The sequence below is a fragment of the Cupressus sempervirens genome, chromosome 11 (assembly GCF_028749045.1).
Source record: "Cupressus sempervirens isolate cs-2001-9-10 chromosome 11, ASM2874904v1, whole genome shotgun sequence".
Taxonomy (NCBI): domain Eukaryota; kingdom Viridiplantae; phylum Streptophyta; class Pinopsida; order Cupressales; family Cupressaceae; genus Cupressus; species Cupressus sempervirens.
This window is the reverse complement of record NC_143128.1, coordinates 233120450-233141860: the sequence shown is the minus strand read 5'-3', so window position 1 is coordinate 233141860 and position 21411 is coordinate 233120450. Positions and strand designations below refer to the sequence as shown.

At 33.0% G+C, this 21411-nt stretch overlaps 1 protein-coding gene across 10 annotated transcripts in view; it reads right to left on the bottom strand.

Moving 5' to 3' along the window:
* The window catches only part of LOC149529012 (uncharacterized), an 85265-nt gene extending 73624 nt beyond the window's left edge, over positions 1-11641 (bottom strand). The window contains exons 1-5 of one of the 10 annotated variants that reach the window (XM_089811469.1): positions 11470-11641; positions 11267-11364; positions 10623-10736; positions 10229-10268; positions 9776-9904 (exon numbers count right to left, since the gene is read on the bottom strand). In XM_089811469.1, coding sequence (XP_089667595.1) covers positions 9776-9863 — 88 coding nt within the window. In that variant the 5' untranslated portion in view covers positions 9864-9904; positions 10229-10268; positions 10623-10736; positions 11267-11364; positions 11470-11641. Of the gene's footprint in view, positions 1-9775; positions 9905-10228; positions 10737-11009; positions 11058-11094; positions 11209-11266 lie in introns of those variants that run through there. The other 9 variants (XM_089811470.1, XM_089811467.1, XM_089811468.1 and 6 more) reach the window with 9 other exon arrangements.
* Positions 11642-21411: the final 9770 nt, after the last annotated feature.

Sequence of the window (21411 nt, the reverse complement as noted above, 5' to 3'; positions counted from 1 at the left end):
TAACACTTTTGTTAGTTAACATTTAGTTTGTCTAGATTGCAGGCCTATACCTAGAGAGGGACATGTCCCTTTGAGGGACATGCCCTTTGGTCTTGGTATTAAAGGTAGGTTTTATTGTAGTTTGAGGACACACAATAATTACAAGTCTGCTCCCTCAAGCAATAATACCATTTCAAATTTATTGCAGAGATAAATAACATTCAGATCAGAATTAAAGTTGACAACTCCTCCATCGATAAGTAGGAGATAATTTCCACAGCAAGTCAAATTGTGATGTGAATATCAAGATTTAACTGTGTGATTTTTTGAGTCAAACTCATTGACCCATATTTCATGAGTAGTGATTCAACATGAATCCATCTCTCACGAGAATAAATGGAACACTTAACACTCATTGGATCTAGGTGATGCTCACAGAGGTGAAGCACCGAGACTTCCCGGGAGGTCACCCATTCTAGTACTACTCCAGCCTGAGCGCGCTTAACTACAGAGTTTCCTCCATAATTAAACCCAAAGCTTGCAACCTCATTTGCAAAACCTTCACCAAGTGTTGTGCCTTATGAACCATTCATTAGAAAGCCCCTTAAGCTCATCAATTGATAAGTAGGAGATAATTTCCACAGCAAGTCAAATTGTGATGTGAATATCAGGATTTAACTGTGTGATTTTTTGAGTCAAACTCATTGACCCATATTTCATGAGTAGTGATTCAACATGAATCCATCTCTCATGAGAATAAGGGGCTTTCTAATGAATGGTTCATAAGGCACACCACTTGGTGAAGGTTTTGCAAATGAGGTTGCAAGCTTTGGGTTTAATTATGGAGGAAACTCTGTAGTTAAGCGCGCTCAGGCTGGAGTAGTACTGGGATGGGTGACCTCCCGAGAAGTTCCGGTGCTTCACCTCTGTGAGCATCACCTAGATCCAGTGAGTGTTAAGTGTTCCATTTATTCTCATGAGAGATGGATTCATGTTGAATCACTACTCATGAAATATGGGTCAATGAGTTTGACTCAAAAAATCACACAATTAAATCCTGATATTCACATCACAACTCCTCCATACTTTAGAATATTAAAAAGATTATTTTCAGCAACAAAGGATATTATACAAGTCTGAATTATTTAGTACAGAATTTGTAGAAAATTTACATGGTATTAGAGCTCTGGTAGTCGAACCTAGGCTTTGCAAATTTAAGTAATCAGACCTTATATATATCTAGCATCATTATCCCATCTTCAATGGCATATATAATCAGACCCAAAGACAGGTTTGATGGGAAACAACACTTTGATGCCTGGAAATTCAGAATAATGATGACTCTTGAAAAAAATGATGTAAAACAATTTGTTGATTCAGAATCCAAACAACCTAATATTGAACCTCATAAAACTATATGGAGTAAAGGAAATAGAAAAGCTAGTCAAATCATATTAGATAGAGTAAAGAATGATATTGTACCTATGCTAACAAAACATTAGACAACATTTGATATGATGAATGCATTACTAAATGCATATGAGGTCAACAATGCAACTAGAGTTCTCGCACTGAAAAGGCAACTAAATCACATACAAATAAAGAAAGGAGAATCAATGAATTCTTACTTCCTAAGGGTTGCCAACATAAGAGATGAACTTTCAAGTATAGGAACCATTATTAGTGACATGAAACTAATGTTAATGGCTATAGATGGATTACCAGATTCATGGAAAACTTTTGCACAAGGAATAAGTGCCAGAGATAAACTTCCTGACTTCAACAGACTTAAGGGAGATTGGCTTAAAAAAGAATCCAAAAAACTAAATTAAGGACGAAAACTGAAAACAGAAGATGAAGAACTTCACGTTCTTAATACAAACTCCTATAAGGGGTAAGAAGAAGCATTTCAAGAAGAAAAGAGGAAATCAAAAGAATGGCAAACCCAAGGAAAGATCTATCCAAAATAAAGTGTTTAAGATGTGAAAAGTTTGGACACTACAGATCTAATTGTCCTAAGAATTCTAAACAACAAGTGAACTATACAAATCTTACAAGGGAAGAAGATAACTATGATCCCGAGAATCATGTATTGTATTCGTCACTATCAAATGAAATCTCAAGTAAAGCAATGGTAATTGATAGTGGATCTTCTAGACATATAACAAGATACAAAGAAGCATTAGACTCTATAACAAAAAAGGTTAATGGCGAAGTCACCATTGGTGATAATTCAACACATTCCATCGAAGGAATTGGAAACTACACCTTGAAATAAAATCAGGAAATTCTCTTCTTCTCAAAGGAGTACTCTACGTACCAGGAATAAAAAGAAGTCTAATCTCAGTTATAGCGTGTGAAGATGATGGACATAATGTTGCTTTCATGGATGGTAAAGCAATAACCTGGGCTAAGAACTCCTCAATTAAGAAAGCGAAGTTGATTGGTCAAAGAAAAGGGTATTTGTATGAATTAAATTCAAAACCTAGTCGACCTATTCAAGCTCTAATTCATGAAGCTGAAGACATAAATGAAATATGGCACAGAAGGTTAGGACATCTAATTTTTAACACCTTATCAACTATGAAGAAGATGGTTACTGGTTTACCTAAACTAAATAAAGACCACTCAAGCATATGCAAAGGGTGCACTCTGGGTAAGAACACCAAAAGTCCATTTCATGATAGCACTAGAAAAACCAACAATGTTTTGGAATTAATTCATTCAAATTTATGTGGACCTATGTTTGTTCCTTCCCTTGGAGGATTCTGGTACAATATTTTGTTCATAGATGACTTCTCGAGGAAAACATGGATTTACTTCTTAAAATGCAAAGAATCAGAAGAAATCCTAAAGAGATTTAAAGAATTGAAAACATTAAACGAAAACTTATTAGGACATAAAATTAAAACTCTTAGAACTGATAATGGAGGGGAATACACCTCAGATTTGTTTAAAAGATTTTGTAAAGAAACAAAAATTAAGAGGCAATACATCGTTCCTTATAATCTAGAACAAATTAGGGTAGCAGAACGAAAGAATAGAACAATTATAGAAGCTACTAGAGCTATGATATTTGATCAAAATCTAGAATATTATCTTTGGGCAGAAGCCTCCTATATTGTTGTCTATATTCAAAACAGAAGCCCTCGCTCCTACTTTAGAGATAAAACTCCTGAAGAAGTCTTTACTAAGGTTAAACCCAATATAAGTCATCTTAGGATTTTTGGGTGCGCTGTATACATCCATGTTCCAAAAGAAAAGAGAACTAAGTTAGAACCCTCCGGAAGGAAAGGTATTTTTGTAGGGTATAGTGAAACATCTAAAGCATATAAGATTTTCATACCTGGATAGAAAAGTATTGAACTTAGTAGGGATGTAATTTTTGACAAAGATCTAGCATTCTGAAGAGCCCTCTCCTTTACCTAGTTCTGAAAGAAATACCGAGTCTGAGTCTCAGAGGGAGAACATAGAAGAAATTGAAGATGAAATTCAAAATCTAAATCTTGGAGAAACTCAAAATTCTAAGAAAAGACCACTTTGGGCCATTAAAACAGTCAAGTAAGCACAATACTTTGCTACACCTTCTGGAACAGTCAGAGAAAGCAAAAGACCCAAAAGATTTTCTAGTTATACAACAAACATGAACGATCTGTCCAAAATAGAACCAACCAATCCTTCAAATGCTATTAAACATATAGCTTGGAAAGAAGCTATGACGGAAGAATACCAATCTATTATGAAGAATGATGTTTGGGAAATTGTTCCAAGACCTAAAGGAAAAGCTGTCATTTCTTCCAAGTGGATATATAAAATAAAGCATGCTGTTGACCGTAGTATTGAAAAATATAAAGCTAGATTTGTAGCCAGATGATTCTCTCAGAAAGAAGGGATTGAGTATGAAGAAACTTTTGCTCCTGTTGCCAAATACACCTCTGTAAGAGCAGTCCTAGCCATTGTTGCATCAAAGGGATGAAGAGTACATCAAATGGATGTAAAAACAACATTCCTAAAAGGAAAGATTACAGAAAAAGTATTTTTGGAGCAACATGAAGGATTTCAAACTCATGATCCTAACGTTTCTGTTTGCAGGCTCAAGAAAGATCTCTATGGGCTTAAGCAGGCTCCACGGGCTTGGTATGAAAGAATTGATAAGTATCTCACCAGCTTAGGATTCTCCAAAAATGAAGCCAATCCAAATTTATATTATAAAAGAGATAAAAATAATATGGTAATTCTGATACTGTATGTTGATGATTTACTAATAACATGTGATGATCATCTCATAGATCAATGCAAGAAAGATCTAACTAGAGAATTCGAGATGAAAGACTTGGGACTCCTTCATTACTTCCTAGGACTGGAAGTACAACAAAATTCAAACAACATTATACTTAATCAAGGGAAATATACATCAAATATTTTTACATCAAATATTTTAAAGAGATTTGGAATGTGGAATTGCAAGTCTATGTCTTCTCTAATGGAGACTAATCTACATAGACTTAAAGAAGCAACAGCAGAATCACCTTCCATAGATTCTACTCTTTATAGAAAAATGATTGGGTCCCTTATGTACTTGGTAAATACAAGACCTGATATTTGCTATGTTGTTAATGCCTTAAGTCAGTTTATGTGTGAGCCAAAGGAGATTCGCCTAGTTGCAGTAAAACATGTTATGAGATACTTACAAGGCACTCTTAATTTTGGGCTCAAATATGAGAAAGTTGATTTAGATTTACATGGATTCACCGACTCATATTGAGGTGGAAGTGTTGAAGACAGAAAAAGTACTTCAGGATGTTTCAGTTTAGGATCAACAACGATATCTTGGATGTGCAGAAAATAGTCTTCAGTAGCTCAAAGCTCTAGAGAAGCCAAATACATTGCAGCAGCGATGGCCTCTTGAGAAGTAGTTTGGCTAAGGAAGTTACTTGTGGGATTATTTGGGCAAGCCATGAATCCTACGATTATTCATTGCGATAATTAGAGTTCCATCAAGCTTTCGGTGAATCCAATTTTTCATGACAAGTCCAAGCATATCGAAATTCCTTACCATTATGTAAGAGATATGGTAGACAGGAATACTGTAAAATTAGAATACATTTGCAATGCAGATCAGACAGCAGGCACTCCCACCAAACCACTATCTAGAGTGGAGATAGATCACTTAAAAGACTTAGAATGGTTGAATTGTAATCCATTTGTATTCTTTAAATTATTAATAAAATAATTTTATTTATCAAGCTATTGACTGTTATGGGCTCCACCATCTATATTCATTATTTAAGAGGTGACAATCTCTGAGATAAAGAATACTTGTATAAAAGACATTAGGAGAGATGATGATCCCTCAGATAATGCATTGAACAATATAGAATTATGGTTAGATCTAGGTAGTTTCAAGATCAATTTGTGATTAATAAGCATTTCTATGTCTATTAATCGCAACTTGGATAAAGGAAGAATTTATTCTTCAAACTTATCTTGTTCTTTGGTAGATCTTAACTCAAGATTAAGTTGTGATATAGGATTACCAGTACCTATGAGTCACAACTTGGATAAATGAAGAATTTAATCATTCTTCGTATTTTATCCTGTGTGTATTGCATTACATGCAATACTAACATCACTAGTATAAGTGATAAGTCATATCACAAGATGGTTATATGACTCAATATCATGTGTTCCATGATGCCATTTGCTCAAGAAGATTCAGATAGATATAGGGTATCAATCTATGCTTATTCATTGTAATTGATGACGCTAGATATGTTACCTCTCAGTATGATTATCTAGTTAAGACGGAGTGTTAAGTCTATAATTGTGATATCATACTAGTCTGAGAGAGTGTAGACCACACCATAATCTTCTCCCTTTACTACCAGTTTAGGCATTATATACTTAGCAGTTCTTGAAATGATAGGTGATGATTCTTGATAAGATATCAATGTTTAAACACTAACATAACACTTTTGTTAGTTAACATTTAGTTTGTCTAGATTGGTCGCCGATTTCTAGAAGCATGGTATGGGCCGACCTAGAGAGGGACATGCCCTTTGTTCTTGGTATTAAAGGTAGGTTTTATTGTAGTTTGAGGACACACAGTAATTACAAGTCTTCTCCCTCGAGCAATAATACCAGTTCGAATTTATAGCAGAGATAAATAACATTCAGATCAGAATTGAAGTTGACAACTCCTCCATACTTCAGAACATTAAGAAGATCATTTTCAGTAACCAAGGATATTATACAAGTCTGAATTATTTAGTACAGAATTTGCAGAAAATTTACACTTTACTATAAGGTCTCTCCTTTCTCAACATTGCAGTTCATTGTTTCTGACCAATGAAATTGTATCATACATATTAATATGGTCCAGGTTCAATTCAAAAGGGCATAAAAGGAATAGAGTAAAAACTGTGTTCAACTTCACATGATGGTCTACATCACTAGCAAATATCATTTGACATATACATAATCCAATAAGTCAATGGGCATTAGGAGAATAAAAAGAAAAATAAACATATAAAATAATTAGGATTGAAAAATAATCTTCTTAGAGTACATGTATTGAAGATTTTTATGTACTTTAATTTCGATTGAGGAAAGGATCGCTAACATAAATCTCCTTAAATTTAGTAGTTCTATGAAATGATGACTTACATAAAATATATGAAGGTGCAGAGAGACAATGATTTCTTTTCAATGCTTCAGTATCCTTGAGAAATTAAAAACTATGCAGTAGACAAGGATGTGTGCCACAGCTTTTGAAGTGTGAATTGACTGAATTGTAACTGTTCTAATTTATATTAGTTATTATCAATGCCTTGGTATAAACAGGAATTGTACCAAAGTATGCTGCTCCCTTATTCAAGGTTTAATTCTGACTGCAAACTTTTACATTACAACTTAACCTTTTTCTAGAGCAAATTTGATGGTGTTGTTCGTTTAACTTATATTTATTCTTACTGGTGGTTGATGCTTTAGTTACCCTAATTTGCAATCCTTACTTTCAGAAAATGACTCAAGTAGTCTCAAAATGAATTATTCTTCTGTTAGTTTCCATATCATGAACAGCCATTCCTACAAAATCCCATTTCTTTTCCAATTCCATCATCAATTTGAATGTACTATCATTGTTACCTTGTTGTTTTGAGATGAAATCATGAACATCATTAAAATCATCAGCCATCCACACCTGATAGGCAAGAGAGTTGTGTCAATAAGACTACCAATATCATGCCTACTAACCAATGCATTGCTGTTTGTAGTATTGCTACTGTCAGGCATGTAGACCATTGGGTTTGTCCAACTCTATCCATAACATGAATGTACTGGCAAGTCATCTACACTATTGTCTCGTAAACTGCTTACAGATCACCATCCTCATTGATGTTGTTAGTTCTATAAAAGTCAATTAATTTGCATGTAGGCAGTCTGTATGGATTATCCAGATTGTACAATCCACCCAGCTACAGGTTGGCCATAAGTTTTCATATTGTCCGGAATTCGACAACTTCACAGCTACGATTTGACCATAAGTCTCCCTACCGCCTCAATTTGTCACAAAAGCAGGTTTCCTTCAAGTAGCTTTAGCAATATTATTCAGCATACTGGCAACCACTTCTCCAATACAATTCATGTAACTGCCAGACTTCATATTCAAAAAAGTTCTCTTCAGCAGCTCAAAATTTGTGAAACCATACTCAGCCTGAACCAAATTGACATCAATAGAGTCACAGTTATAACACTTATAGGGCGAACTATGGGAACTGTAGCCTTTTATTCTAATAATTCACCGGATTTCTGAGTGCCATCCAGATTGTGCAATATCGCTCGGGCAGTTATATAAAGAAGACCTGTCATAAGCCTGAGAATTTGCCACTTAAAACATGTGGAGGTTCTCCTAAATGAATTTAGGAAAGCCAATTTACAATCAAAGTATGTTTACCAAGTTATATCAGAGTCTTGAAAGTGAATTCTTGCGTGCAAATCAACTAACTATTTACCTTTCATTGGATCAAAGAATTATTGGTGAGAAACAAAAATGCTTGATGATCAACAACTGAAGCTACAATAGTGTGCAAAACACATTGGAATTTCCATAAAACAATCACAGCATTCACAACCTGTTCCAGTTTTTTGTGCAATTGTTTGCCTCATCCTCAGATAATCTTCTGCTCACAAAATAGACATGATGCCCCAGGTTTTTTTATACCAACTTGTGCTCGTATGCACCCACTTACAAGCTTGGGAAGTTCAAGACAAAGGTGAAAATACTTATTCCACTCTACGACATAAGCAAGGGAGCACTGCCGAAATTAAATCATCAAAGACCAAATGTTGTTCCTTGTTCCATTCAAATGGCATACCTTTCCTGCATCAATATTTAAAAACATCGCATAACAGTCAACATGGCCTAAGAAAGATCTTCCTCTATGACTCCCACTAGGAATCTCTGTATTTCTCCAAACCACTGTTTAAGTAGAGATAATTGATGACACCTTTAAGAAGTTTTAGATATGGTGCTGTGAGAGACCATTTTATGGGATTTTCATTTAGTGGAAGCTTTTCTTCCTTTCGAAGCTTCAAACACTTGGTAAAGTTCCTGTCGATACAACTGCTACCAATATAATAACCAAACATTGGAAAACACCTTAAAATTTTCCCCGATATCATCTAAAAAATTGCAGAATATTCAATAATCTCCTCCAAGATCATTTCTACCACTAGAAATCCATCTAAACATTGAAATTAAAGTTTAAGTATACCAAGTTTAGTTCAAGAAAGGATTGGAAACTAAAACATATTAAAAAATATAATTTGTAAACATAACAATCAAGATCTATTGTTCATATGGTCACTGTCACTGTATGAGGACAGAAATTTGTATCACAAAGGCCGCATCAGCAATTAAAACTGTGCATTGCAAATGCAATCCATTTAACTCTGTTCCAAAAAGGCAAATGTCAGTTGCTAAAGCTGAGTAACCTCTAGACATTCTCTGTTGCACTAGCCAGCAACTCCTTTGAGTTGAATGCAACCTTTTACACTGGCATGTAAACAAGAGTTATGTTATTGACCAACTATAGCCCTGATCTCTGACGTACACAAACTCCTACTATTGGAACCAAATTTGCGACAATTCTTCTTTAAAAAGAAAGTAGCTTGCTGAAATAACCCCAATGAAGACAACATAGGTCTAAAGTTCTGAAACCCAATAATAATTTCAAAGGTAAGTATCTTTATTTATTTTGAGCTGGCAGGCTCAGGTCTTAAACAACAGTAAACCCATGGTTCTTATCAGGACGCCCAAGTCCAAACCTCTGCTGCAGATAAACTTTCCTATAGAGGGTACAAACTGGTTGGGAGAGGACAAGCAGTTCCGATGATCAGATGAGTACTCCTAGACACACAAGGAATTGCCCCTGTCCTGCAAATGGTATAATCCCAATATCCTCCTCTCCCAGGAAAAGAATTAGCTCTGCAATGTTACATATGATTCACAAAATGAGTAAACCATAATTGAACAGATGTAGGGGCAAATTTGAAGGCCAATAAAAGTCAGCATCGATGTGTTTCACATCACCACTACAACATGGCAGTGACATGATGTTTTGGAAGCGGAACTGCCATTGAACACTACATCAAGCTATCCCCTAGCAATTAACACAGCTATTTTAAAATTTAAATAAATCCAAAACATTCTTAAGTAAATTCAGCTAGTGAATAAACTTGCAGCCATAACAGCAAAAGCCGAGGAAAAAACAGAGAAAGGAGAAGTTAAACGAACCATCTTTAGAGGGTGTTGTCAAATAAGCATATGTCGAACATTGCAGCAGCAGAATAAATACAGCAATATATACTGTAGCACTCTCCATTTCCGTGTCAAAATAAGCTTAAGATAAACCCCTAGCAATGCCTGCAAACAGAAATGTATGTATATATGCTCATAGATTTCTTGATACTTACCAGGTCTTGGAAACCAAATGATAATAGAAATGTCATTTCCACAATGTCTGCAAATAAAGTGGGTCATTAACAACGAATGACTGTTTACGACATGCAAATTAAAGCGATATTCTTCCTGTCCAGCTTTATAGTTATTTCGGTGCAATTTCTTACCACGAATTTTGACCCGATAGGTTTTACTGTCCCTAATTATGATGCAAACATTCAATTTCGCTAAATGCTATGGAAAAATATATGAAAGAAGAAAAAATCTATAACATATTATAGCCAGTACCTTTAATCAGAGAAGCATTGCGCACATAGCAGTGCACTGCCTGCAAATGTATTAAAAACGCACGTCAGTTATCAAAATCCTTAAGCTTAAGTTTATTCCATTGAATTTATTAGCAATTAGTAAGTATTGGTAGTAAAAAAATGATGTTTCTGGACCAAAAAATTCACAATCACGACAATTCTGCACAATAACTTTAACCCGAAAATCATTCAGGCGTACCTCCAAGCTTACGCAGTAAGAATGTAAGTTCTAAAATGTCAAATTCTAAGCTTATACCTCTTTCCTCCGTTAAATTTCTTTAGTCCAAGCAAATATCAAACTAAATTAATAAACGGACTTTTGCTTTACGCTTTCGACAAATAAAATCGCGACTTTTCCTGCTCAGTATCTTTACCCAGAGAATCTTCGCAAACGTAAGCTTATCTTAAGCTTTCAAACTAAGCATTTAAGTTCTGGAAATGCCAAATATAGGAGCGGTAGCATCTTCACTAAATGAAATGTCTTTCTGCTGCACATAAACATCAAAATACAACAGAAATGTTAGTTGCATTTACAGAAGAACGAATGCACTAGTCTGAGAATTAAAGCACATAAACGCTCCTCCAAACGTAAGAGAAAGAAGCCACTTCGGCACTCAAAAAAGAAGATTTTAAAGAGGACTAAACAAGTAAACAAATACAGTGCTCTTAAACTTTGAAGCGCTTAAATGTTCCTCCAAATACGAGAAAAATGCCACTTGATCACTGAAAAAAACCAAAATTTTGAACAGAAAACACTTTACAGCATTCAAATTTCACCGCATTTCCAAATTTTAAGCAAAACGACATCAAACATCCTGAAAAACAATGTTCGACATATTATTCAACCTTATGCAACCATTGTTCACCGACCAAAACTTTACGAGGATAATGACGATTTTGTCAGTGTGGAGCGATAAACTCCGCTGCTGTGTCGGCAGGTTGGTAAGAGAGCGACTCTTACTATTCGAACGCAAGATTAAAAACAATCTAAAGTCTGCTAAGCAGAAGAATCACAAACCTCGGTAAAAACCGATAGTGCTGAAACGAAAATCCTCCACTTCACATCGCGAGAGGAATATTGAAGCTCGGGGTTCATACTTTTGTTCTTGTTCGCATCTGTCCGCCCGCAAATCATTGTCAAACGTAAGCTTCCCTGGCGGCATTAGCCTTATTTTGTCATAAGAGACAACATAAATACTTTTCCTAAAAATCTAAACGCACCATTGCATCTAAATACTGTAAGACACAAGGCTGACGAGTACGAATCGAGATGTAAGGGTAAAATTTCAAAATTTTCACAGCCTTATCTTGCAGGGATTCGAACCGTAACCTCTGAGCTGGTATAAGCGAGGTACCTGTTTAAAGGCGTTCTAAACGAAATGTTGAAATTTGATTATTGATTGATGCAACTCCTGGCAGATCCCTTTTATTGTGTGATGACGTGGCTTTGCCAATCTTACACGTGCGACGGTTGGACTGGTAAGATGGGCGCTTCAACGTATAAAAAGTTGATGTGGAACTATAAAATTCGTACCTTGTCCTCTACCGAACCTTGGCTCTGTGCTTTTCTATGTGAAAATGTGAATGGTTTGGTTTGATTTTTATTACCTTATTTGTAACTATAAGGAAAAAAACACAAGAACATATGTTAAGCGTTGGTGATTTAGGTGATTTTAATGAATGAATTTCTTTAGCATTTTAATTTTAATCAATTCATAGTCAATATGTTAATGAATATAAAAATTCAAAATAAGTAGATTAAAAGTTTTTATGAGTTGGTGATCTATAAGTGATTTTAATGAATGAATTTATTTGGCATTTTAATCAATAGAGAGTCAATATGTTAATGAATATAAAAATTCAAAATAAGTAGATTAAAAGTTTTATTATAAAAAGGGTTATTTATATGCATTGTGATTTTTTAAATGAATTTTCTATCTTCCAATGTCAATGAATACTATTGACAAATATTTCAATTTATCATTTACTACTATACTAAATGTGTAATGTGTTGTGCCACTATGGGCTAGTTTTGAAAGTATAAATTTCACTAAGCAATCTTAAACAAACAAAAGATCATTAAAACAAATTGTTGCCCTCCTTGGATTTTGTCAATGGCAACTTGTTTAGTCAAAAAGGCGAGCAACTTCCTAGTAGCCTCCCCATTAAGGCTGAGAGTATGAGTAAAGGAGTGTGTCACCCTTTCAAAAGGCGAGCAACTTCCTAGTAGACTCCCCATTAAGGCTGAGAGTATGAGTAAAGGAGTGTATCACCCTAAGGGTGTAAGTGGTCAATTTGGCATTATACTCAATGTTACTTGATCTTGGAAAGTTGTTTTCTTGATTTAGGTTGTAAAAAGAATGTTTTCAACTAGCAAAAAAAACAAAATAAATCTTTAGATTCTCATGCCATATTGATGTCATCATAATGTAAATTAATTTGTACTAAAACTTTCATCATTGTTAAACAATGATAAGATAAGATGTTGGGTCATTTCCAAAAATAAATGAAGAGTTAATTATTTTTTACTCTCAATTAATTATGACTTTTTTTAATTTTTAATTAAATAATCACACTTCATTATGGGCATCCATCCTTAAGAGATTTTCTCTCTAAATCTCCATGATACATCTCTCCCATAAATTTCAACTTTTGATCATCTTAACAAAAAAAATACAATGAAGCTTCTAAGCTCCTCCAAAACACCCATTGTTTTTTATACTTATTGAATTGATTTGATACCAATTAAAATTCATTAATGTTTTAATTGAATTTACCTCCACAACCAATAGAAATTTAATTTCATAGCATTTGCATTGTTCCAACATTCAAAAAAAAGTTTAACTTTGAATGTTGGAAGCTATATTTGAATTAGAATTTGAATTCATGCTTATTTTTTGCTTTGAGAATAAATGTGACAATTCAACTCATCTATTTGATATGAAAGAAATAGATATGAAATAACTCATTTTTCCACAATCAATACAATGTAAAAATAACGAAAACAAAAGATCATGATAGAATTCTAATAAAAATATACTAATTTAAAAATAAAAATGTATCACTATATCTCACATTTAAAAGAAACTAAATATGTTTAAAAACATAATTCAAACATAAAAACAATCTTGTCTTATAATTTTTTATTAAAATATTTCACAAATATCTTGAAAACATAACCCCATTTATTGTTCTCTTAAAAACACCGAAACATAAATCAATGTTCCTTCAGACCAAATACAACATATAAAACTGTAAATATTAAATTACTTCCACAACCATTAAAAAAAACTCCCCATCCAACGCCAACCAAGAAATAAACTACCTAAAGCAACAGTAACAGTTGCTTTCTGTTGCTTTCCATTTTTTTATGGAATTTTTTAACCTGCCCTTTATTTTTCCAGATTCCTCATCGAAATCAATTTTGAATACTTTTCACTGATGACATGTACCTTCTAAGCAACGTTGCAGACAAACAGAACAAACTTTACGGAACTGGTAACAGACGTGACAACATATTTACTTAACAGCAAGATAAGATATAGTGCTCTTTACGGGACTCTTATTTCTCTGTCAGACATGAAAAAGTTTGGTTTTGGCTTGAAATCTAAGGAATTTTCACCAAATTTTGCAGCTTTTCTTCAGCGCCGTATTGTTCTGTCTACTTTGTTACCTACTACAGATTTTTCACCCTAAAGAGACTAGAGGAAGAAAGTATGGACTTCTGCTCTTAATTGTTGAATCTGCGGTTAATATTTGCTTACCCACTTTAATTAAAAGGATTTTATAATTTTCAGCGTGGCTCTTGTCGTTTCAAATAAATGATTGCAACGGGCGTCACCTCGATCCAAAGGAAAACTATATGAACTTGTTTTTCAACGTCATTATGAAACCATGTGATAAGAATCATTGACCTTCAATATATTAATGTTTAATTATTGTGTGGCGGTTTGTGTGGGAACTGTTTCGTTTTGGGGTTTTTTCCACAAGAATATCATGACTCGTCACATTTTTGGTTTATGTGTGAGTAATTTGAATGGAAAATAAAATTAATTTTTAAGTTTAGAAATGGAAATTGGATGGTTAAGTTATTGGAAGATATAAATAAGAGTCTCAGATTTGACTATTAAGATTGGTAGTTGTATAGTTGAGGATAGTATTGCATCATCTTAGATGTGAGATTGGTAAGTGAAAGGTATTTAAAAAAATTTGGTAAGTAATTTTTTATATTTTATAATAAGGAGTACTGAAAATAGAATGGTGCTTATTATGGAATGTATACTTTGGAAAGATGTTTGTATTTTATATGAGAATGGTTAGAAGGTTATGAACATCTAAGAGTTTTTTGAAAACAAAGATCAATCAAACAGCAAATTTCCTTGTCAAAATTAATAGTAGATGTGACTTTGAAAAGATCATAAAGATAGGTTAAGGACGTAGGTTGTTTAGTCATCATTGTGAAATCTTTCTTTCATTCATTCACAAATAGTGTTGATTTTAAGCTAATTCTCAATCTAAGAACTATAGAAAGTGTTGGTTAAAACAGTAAGAATCTAAAAGATTTTCATTAATAAAAATGAACAAATAAAACTCTTTATGATGTACGGTGTAAAATAGAGTACTACTTCGCTTTAGTGAAAACAATGTATGATGTAATATGTTGTCCTCTCAAAACTACATTTGATGAGACAACTACTATCACTAGTGGGGGAAACATTATTTTTGAGGAAAGATCGTTTTTATTTTTAATAATACTTGTAAGATGACTAGGCTCTTTTTTATTTGCTTGGAGAGTCCTTAGAGATTAAATTAGTTTACTATATGACGTAAACATGTTTATTAAAATATTTTAATTTACTAAACTAAAGAAATTGATAAATAAAATAATTGAAAATGCGAAGAACCATTGATGTAAAAAAAACCTAAAGAGTTGAGTTTAGATTTCAAAAAGAAAGTCATGTTCTGATTCATAACATTCATTGTTGTTAAACAAAAAAAATCAAGTCCTACATAAAAATTTAGGAAAAATGTCACTAATGGTAAGAAATATTTAGGGAAAGAAGATAGTTAAAGTGTGAGTGCTAATTCTAGGCACTCTCATAGACTAGCAAGGTGTGGAGCTAACTAAAAGAAGTGAAAGAAACTAGTAGATTATGAGGAAGACTCAAAAGAAAATGATGTTGCTAATGAAGGTTTGGGTCGTTGGTTTTAGTCTTTTTAATTTTTGTTATATGCTATTAATAATCGTTTTACTTTTAATGTTGTCAATACTATTTATGTGTATTTTGGTATGATGTTAAATTGTTGTTAGTATGGTATTAATGTTTGGATGATAGCTTATTTAAGATGTCTTAAAACTATAAGTATAAAAGACTAGTATCCTAATTTTATTGCTTATAATATAAAAATATATAATTAATTTAAAAAAAAAACCCATACATTATTAAACAAAAGTATATTAACTTATATACATAAAATACAAAAACATCACATCTTTAATTTTTTTATAAGATTGAATCCAAACCAAATTATAATGTCCACCTTTGTTAGATCCCACAATAATGATAAAAATAAATAAATGAATGTGTATACTTTTTCATCGTCAATCTCATTCATTGAAATCGAAGTCTTTTCTTTTCATCATTAATTTTAGCTATTCTTAAATTTATAGACTTGTCTTTTCATCATCAAATTAAATTAAAAATTGAAATAAATAGCTGGAAATCTGGTTAGTTCATCCAAATTTCCGTCTGGCAACAATGGAAGGGAATTCTTAAACGGTGTTACCATAGACCGTTCATGAAAAACATCGAAGACTTCATTTTTTACAATAATAATAATAAATTTGTTTTAAGAGCTTCAAAACTCTTCTCGTGATGGATTGACGGTTGGCCACCGACCCTACAAAACCGCGAACATTATTATCTTATTAAATGCGAAAAAGAATAAAAGAAATACGTAACATTATTGATATTGATATGTTAGAATAATAATTAGACGTTAATTACTATGTTTAGTACCATCAACTTTGGACATACATCAAAAATTATTAGTTGTTTTTGGTTAAATGTTAGCAACCTAAACTTTAGCTAGTACTTTTATATGATAAGATCTTTTATATTTTTTATCATGATTTTTATACGTCAATGCATTAGTGATTTGTGGTCCCAATATGACTTGAGTTCTATCATTCTTTTATCAAATCAGTGCTCTTAATCATTTCTCCTCTAATTACGTGTAGAAAGTGTAGAGGACAAGGAGAGAACATATCAATAATGGGAGAAAAACTAATGGAGCAAATATTTTGGCTGAAATATGTTTTTATTTTGTAGTATAAGAGGATGGGATAAAAGATTATGAAGATCGCTACTTAGAATTGACGATTTTTTTTTTTGTTTTTTTAAAGTCCTTGTCTTTAAAAAGGCAAAGACTAATTTTTTCATATGAATTATAAACGATTAATCGTGCTTTTAAATTTTGAAAAGAATAATATATTGTATGTTCCATAGTATTTATTATCTCCAATTTTGAAGTTTATTTGAATTTTTGTATTTTTGTATTTGTTTATTGTATTTTGCTAGTGGTTTAATTAGTTTTGTAAATTAAAAAAAAAAAAGGAGAAGTGGCCACATTTCCAAAATAAAACAGCTATAAAGCTTTTCTTAATACAGTTGCCCATTTGCACACTTCAATATTTAGTGTATTCATTATTAGTATTCAATGTCGCATTAAATCCTGTAGATGGCTTTGCTGGATGCAGTGTTGAAAGGCAGGATTAAATACTGCAACTAGATTTAGTTGGCCTTTGCAGTTACCAAAGCAGATTGTGGAGATTTGTGGATTTGCTAGGTATTGGTTGTTGTCTACTTCTATCAAAACTTGGTCATCTGCATTTGTGGAGGTGGGAAGCTAAGAAATTGGTGAGTACGATTCATATTTTCTTTCATTTATTGATTATCAGATTTTATGGTGATACCCGAAACATTTTGGAATGATCTTTTCCGTCTGTGTTTTTAGACAGTATTTGCTTATGGGTGTTTAAATCCTCGTAGTCTTTGTCTCGATAAGAATTTGCCTTGCTCAGTGACATGATCTCGTCCACTTTTCTCTTGTTGTTATCACTGCCAGCAAAATCAAGTCTTTTGACATCCTTTGGTACTTGTTAATGATTTTGGGGCCCTCAAGTCTATGCAATAATTTGAATTCGGCCAGTGGTTAAGATAGGCAATAGGTAGGTCATGAAAAGAAAGGCCAACGACAGAGAGTTCAGCTGGAAGTGGAGTCGTATTGAGGGTGGTTATAAGTGTAATTTTAGTTGGCCCTATTAATTGGTGCAGGCATTTGCATTTTTTATTTGCATGTAAATGAAAGTTTGAATGCCTGCCACTCCAATAAAAACCTTTTTGTTTAACTCTAATTGCAGATGTGTGAGTATGCAAATTTAGGATTCGGTAAACATTTTCTTGTTTTAGCTTGGTGTTTTCTTGTGTTGGGTTTGGGTATAATAAAAATCACTGTCTTTGGCTCTCTATTTTTCGCCATTTATTATATGGCTTTAGAATTTTTCCATTTTATATTTTGTTTTCAAAGGGTTTGTATTTGTTGCTAGTTTTTTCATTCTTTGAGGACAAGGAAAGAGGGTTTATGTTCTGTGCAAAATTAGTCCAAAGTCAAAATTAGCACAGGTAGTGCTTTCCAAAAAGGGCTTATATTATGTACAAAATTAGCTTCTTTTTAGGTTATTGAGTGCAATTTTTATGCATGACAAGTCATTCATTTGGATAAACCTTTCACTGTTGACATGGACTGGGTTACTGGATTGGCGAACTATGGACTAATAAACCATATTCAACCTTTTCTTCATTTCTCGCACCTCATTAATAATGCAAGAAAAGTAAGGGCTTAATCCTCTCCATAATTACTACCTAACATGTCCAATTTAACCGAACAATTCGCTTAAAATCTAATTCTTTCAAAAACCTAAGGTTATAGTGTTTCCAACTGTAAGTAGAACCAAATATAGGAATTCAATCAATGAAGCCAAGGAGTTGAAACATATTGAGAGAAGAATAATCAAGCAAAGAAACCCTAAAACTATAAGAATGTTTCTTGGAGACACAAAGCCACCGCATGCAAAGAACTGTGAAAGCCCCTGACAATGTTGGGAGTATGGGTTTCTATCATTCACGTTGCTCCTTACTTGCTCATTTTCTGTCAAAGGAAAAAGACAATGAGGTCAAGCTTGAAGTCCAAAGACATGCTAAGCTCCTACTTTTATTTCACGGCTTAAAGAATGGGGACCCCTTGATATTTAAAGATCCTTTCTATGATATTGTTGGTTTAGAAAGCTTTACTTTCCAACTTTGCATTTGAGAAATTGAGATGCAATATGCCAAAATCAAAAGCCATTGTACGTATACTTCCTATGCTCTATTTTTTCCCTATATGGTTGTCATGTCTTACACAAGCCTACCTTGCATCAGAAAGAGTTGTGATTGCACCTAGACCATTTGATTGGAGTTTTTTGAAAGTTTTTTCATTTTAGGCTATCATGATTTTTTTGCATTGATTTTCTTTGTGGTGATGGGTCTTTGAGGTCTAACCTTTGATGCTATTTATTTGTCTTAAACATGATATGTGCTTCAAATTTGGTGTTAGTTGTTACAAATAGCAACGAGCTTCATAATTCTTTGACCATTCCTTTAGACAAGTCACGACTTTTACATTTATCTATTGAAATTGTCATGCATGTGACTATATTTTTGCTATTTGAGCCTTTGAGCTTTGTACTCGTAAGTAGGTCATGCTTGTCTTCATAATTTTTTTACTAATATAAACACACCTGGCTTTGAGACCTGGAAATTCTAAAAAATGGATTTCAATAGGATTATTCCGAAACCTGTGAACTATACTTGTGTAGAAATTCTAGTTTTACTATTTTTGTCATCACCTTTTATTAGCTAGAAGATGTCGTTGTTGGCTTTGGAACCTTTGCTTATCTAAACATGCAATGTGGCTTATTCTAGCACCTCAAAGAAATTGATAGCTTTAGACAACCTTTTGACATCGCTATCATCTCACATTAGTAATGATAGAGAAGAATTTTATTTTTCATACCAATATAGATTCTCCTAATTAAATATGGTAAAAAGTTAAAAAGTTGTAAGGTATATGGATTGGTGTTTTTAAACTTTGTTATTCATTTTGGGCATTCAACAGACCTTGTTCTATAGGATAACTATGATTTTGATGAAACTAGCTAGATGTCTCACCAAAATTCTATATGGAGAATAAATGTACTTTACTTTGAATAAATTTTTATCATGCTATGAAAATGTAATGCCCAAAACCTTATACACAATATCAAAATAAGTGATGATACAACATATTATAGTGTTTCAGACTTTGTCAATGTTAGAATATTGAAACAGATGTCTTGTGTACGTCAAGTTTGAGTGTTCCATTTGAGTTCAATGAATGGTAGTAGAGTTGTTGGTTGCAATCATCTATGTTTATTTGTTCATGTAGAAATTCTTGGGTAGCATGGACAAAGTCAAATAATGAGAAATCCTTTATAATGAGTAAAAAAATTATTTATCATTTATTTTGGATTGCATTTCAACTTTTTAAAAAATCAACTCATCTATAGATCAAATAGTTCACCTTCGTCACTATAAGTTGTTTTTTATTATCTCTGAGGTATTAAAAGGTTTTGTCCTAGTTTTGCCAAAGTTGCTCTGTATCCTACAATTGACGCAATGCTATGTCACCAATGATGATCAAAATCTTTAAATTAGGCATTCCATAATTTATGTGATAGTAAACGACCTACCTTCACTGCAAGCACAATAGACCAATATGGCCAAAGCAATATTTTTTATTTTTTTCTATCAATCTAAAAGCCATTTTAAACTTTTAATAGTTGGGGGCAATGAATAAATATTTATTTTCTTTTGCTTTTGAGTGATCGTTTTAAACTTTTAATATTTGGGGGCAATGAATAAAATTTCACTTTCTTTTGATTTTAAGTGATCACATAACTATAAATCTGTACAAATATTTTATTATTCTCTACTTTTAAATAAATTTGTTAGATTTAACTACTATTGATTAATTAGTTACAAATAGACCTTTTCAAAATTATATATGATAAATAAAAAATCCGATCAATCATTTACTAAAACAATTATCCATTTTAAACCTTTTGCATATGGTTGTTTTGCCTCTTAAATATATTCATATGAGACACCTTGTTCTCAATTTCCTCAAGTTCACACCCTATACAATTTTTTTTCAAAAATATCCAAGAGAATTGCAAGGCCCTGGGGTCCTTCCAACTCCTACAGATAAAGATGGTTATTGCATAGTAATTTTGCAAGTAGTCAAAATTTGAATTTGGGTGGCTATGAACACCAATTTTCTCTTGCATCTTGTCCCAAACAAATCAGTCAAACCTAGATGTGCAGTTAACATTACCTAGATGAAATGAACAATAATAGGTGAAGATTGCTATGATGATCAAAGTGCAGAACATGACAAGAAGTTTAAGAGATACAATTTGTATCCACACATCTTGAAGGGTCTCTCTGCCACAACAAGATTCTGTAATTGCTCAAATGTTTTGAGCAGTAGGCCAACCTATATATGAAAAATAAATAGCCACAAATCTCCTTCTCATCATCGCTCGCAACATTGCTGATACTAAATTTGTCTCGTACATTGTTTACCATTTTTGTTTGGATCTGTTAAATCATTACAGCTTGACTCCATTGCTATCTATGAAATTGCCCCCCTTGTAGCATTGTCTGGGTATGCCTACTATGTAGCTAGAGATGTCTTTGACATTTAATTTTGTACTAGCCTTTTCGCTAGTGTATTTTTCTTTTCTTATAGTATTGAAATTTATTTTCTTCAAAACCTCAAATTTTATACATCATTACATTTTTTAATAGAAGAAACATCATTTTCATTAGAAAAGCCCATCTAAGGCATTTCTGTTGACATTTCTACTCGAAAGAGAAAACTATGTTCTTTTGGTGCCTTTTTGAAACTCCAGGGTCCTCAAAGGAGATGTCTGATTCTTGAAAAATATCAAAATGTGTGTTCCAAAGAAGATATGTTTTTAACACTTTCTTCAAGTTGGTTTGGCTCCATTTAGAATTC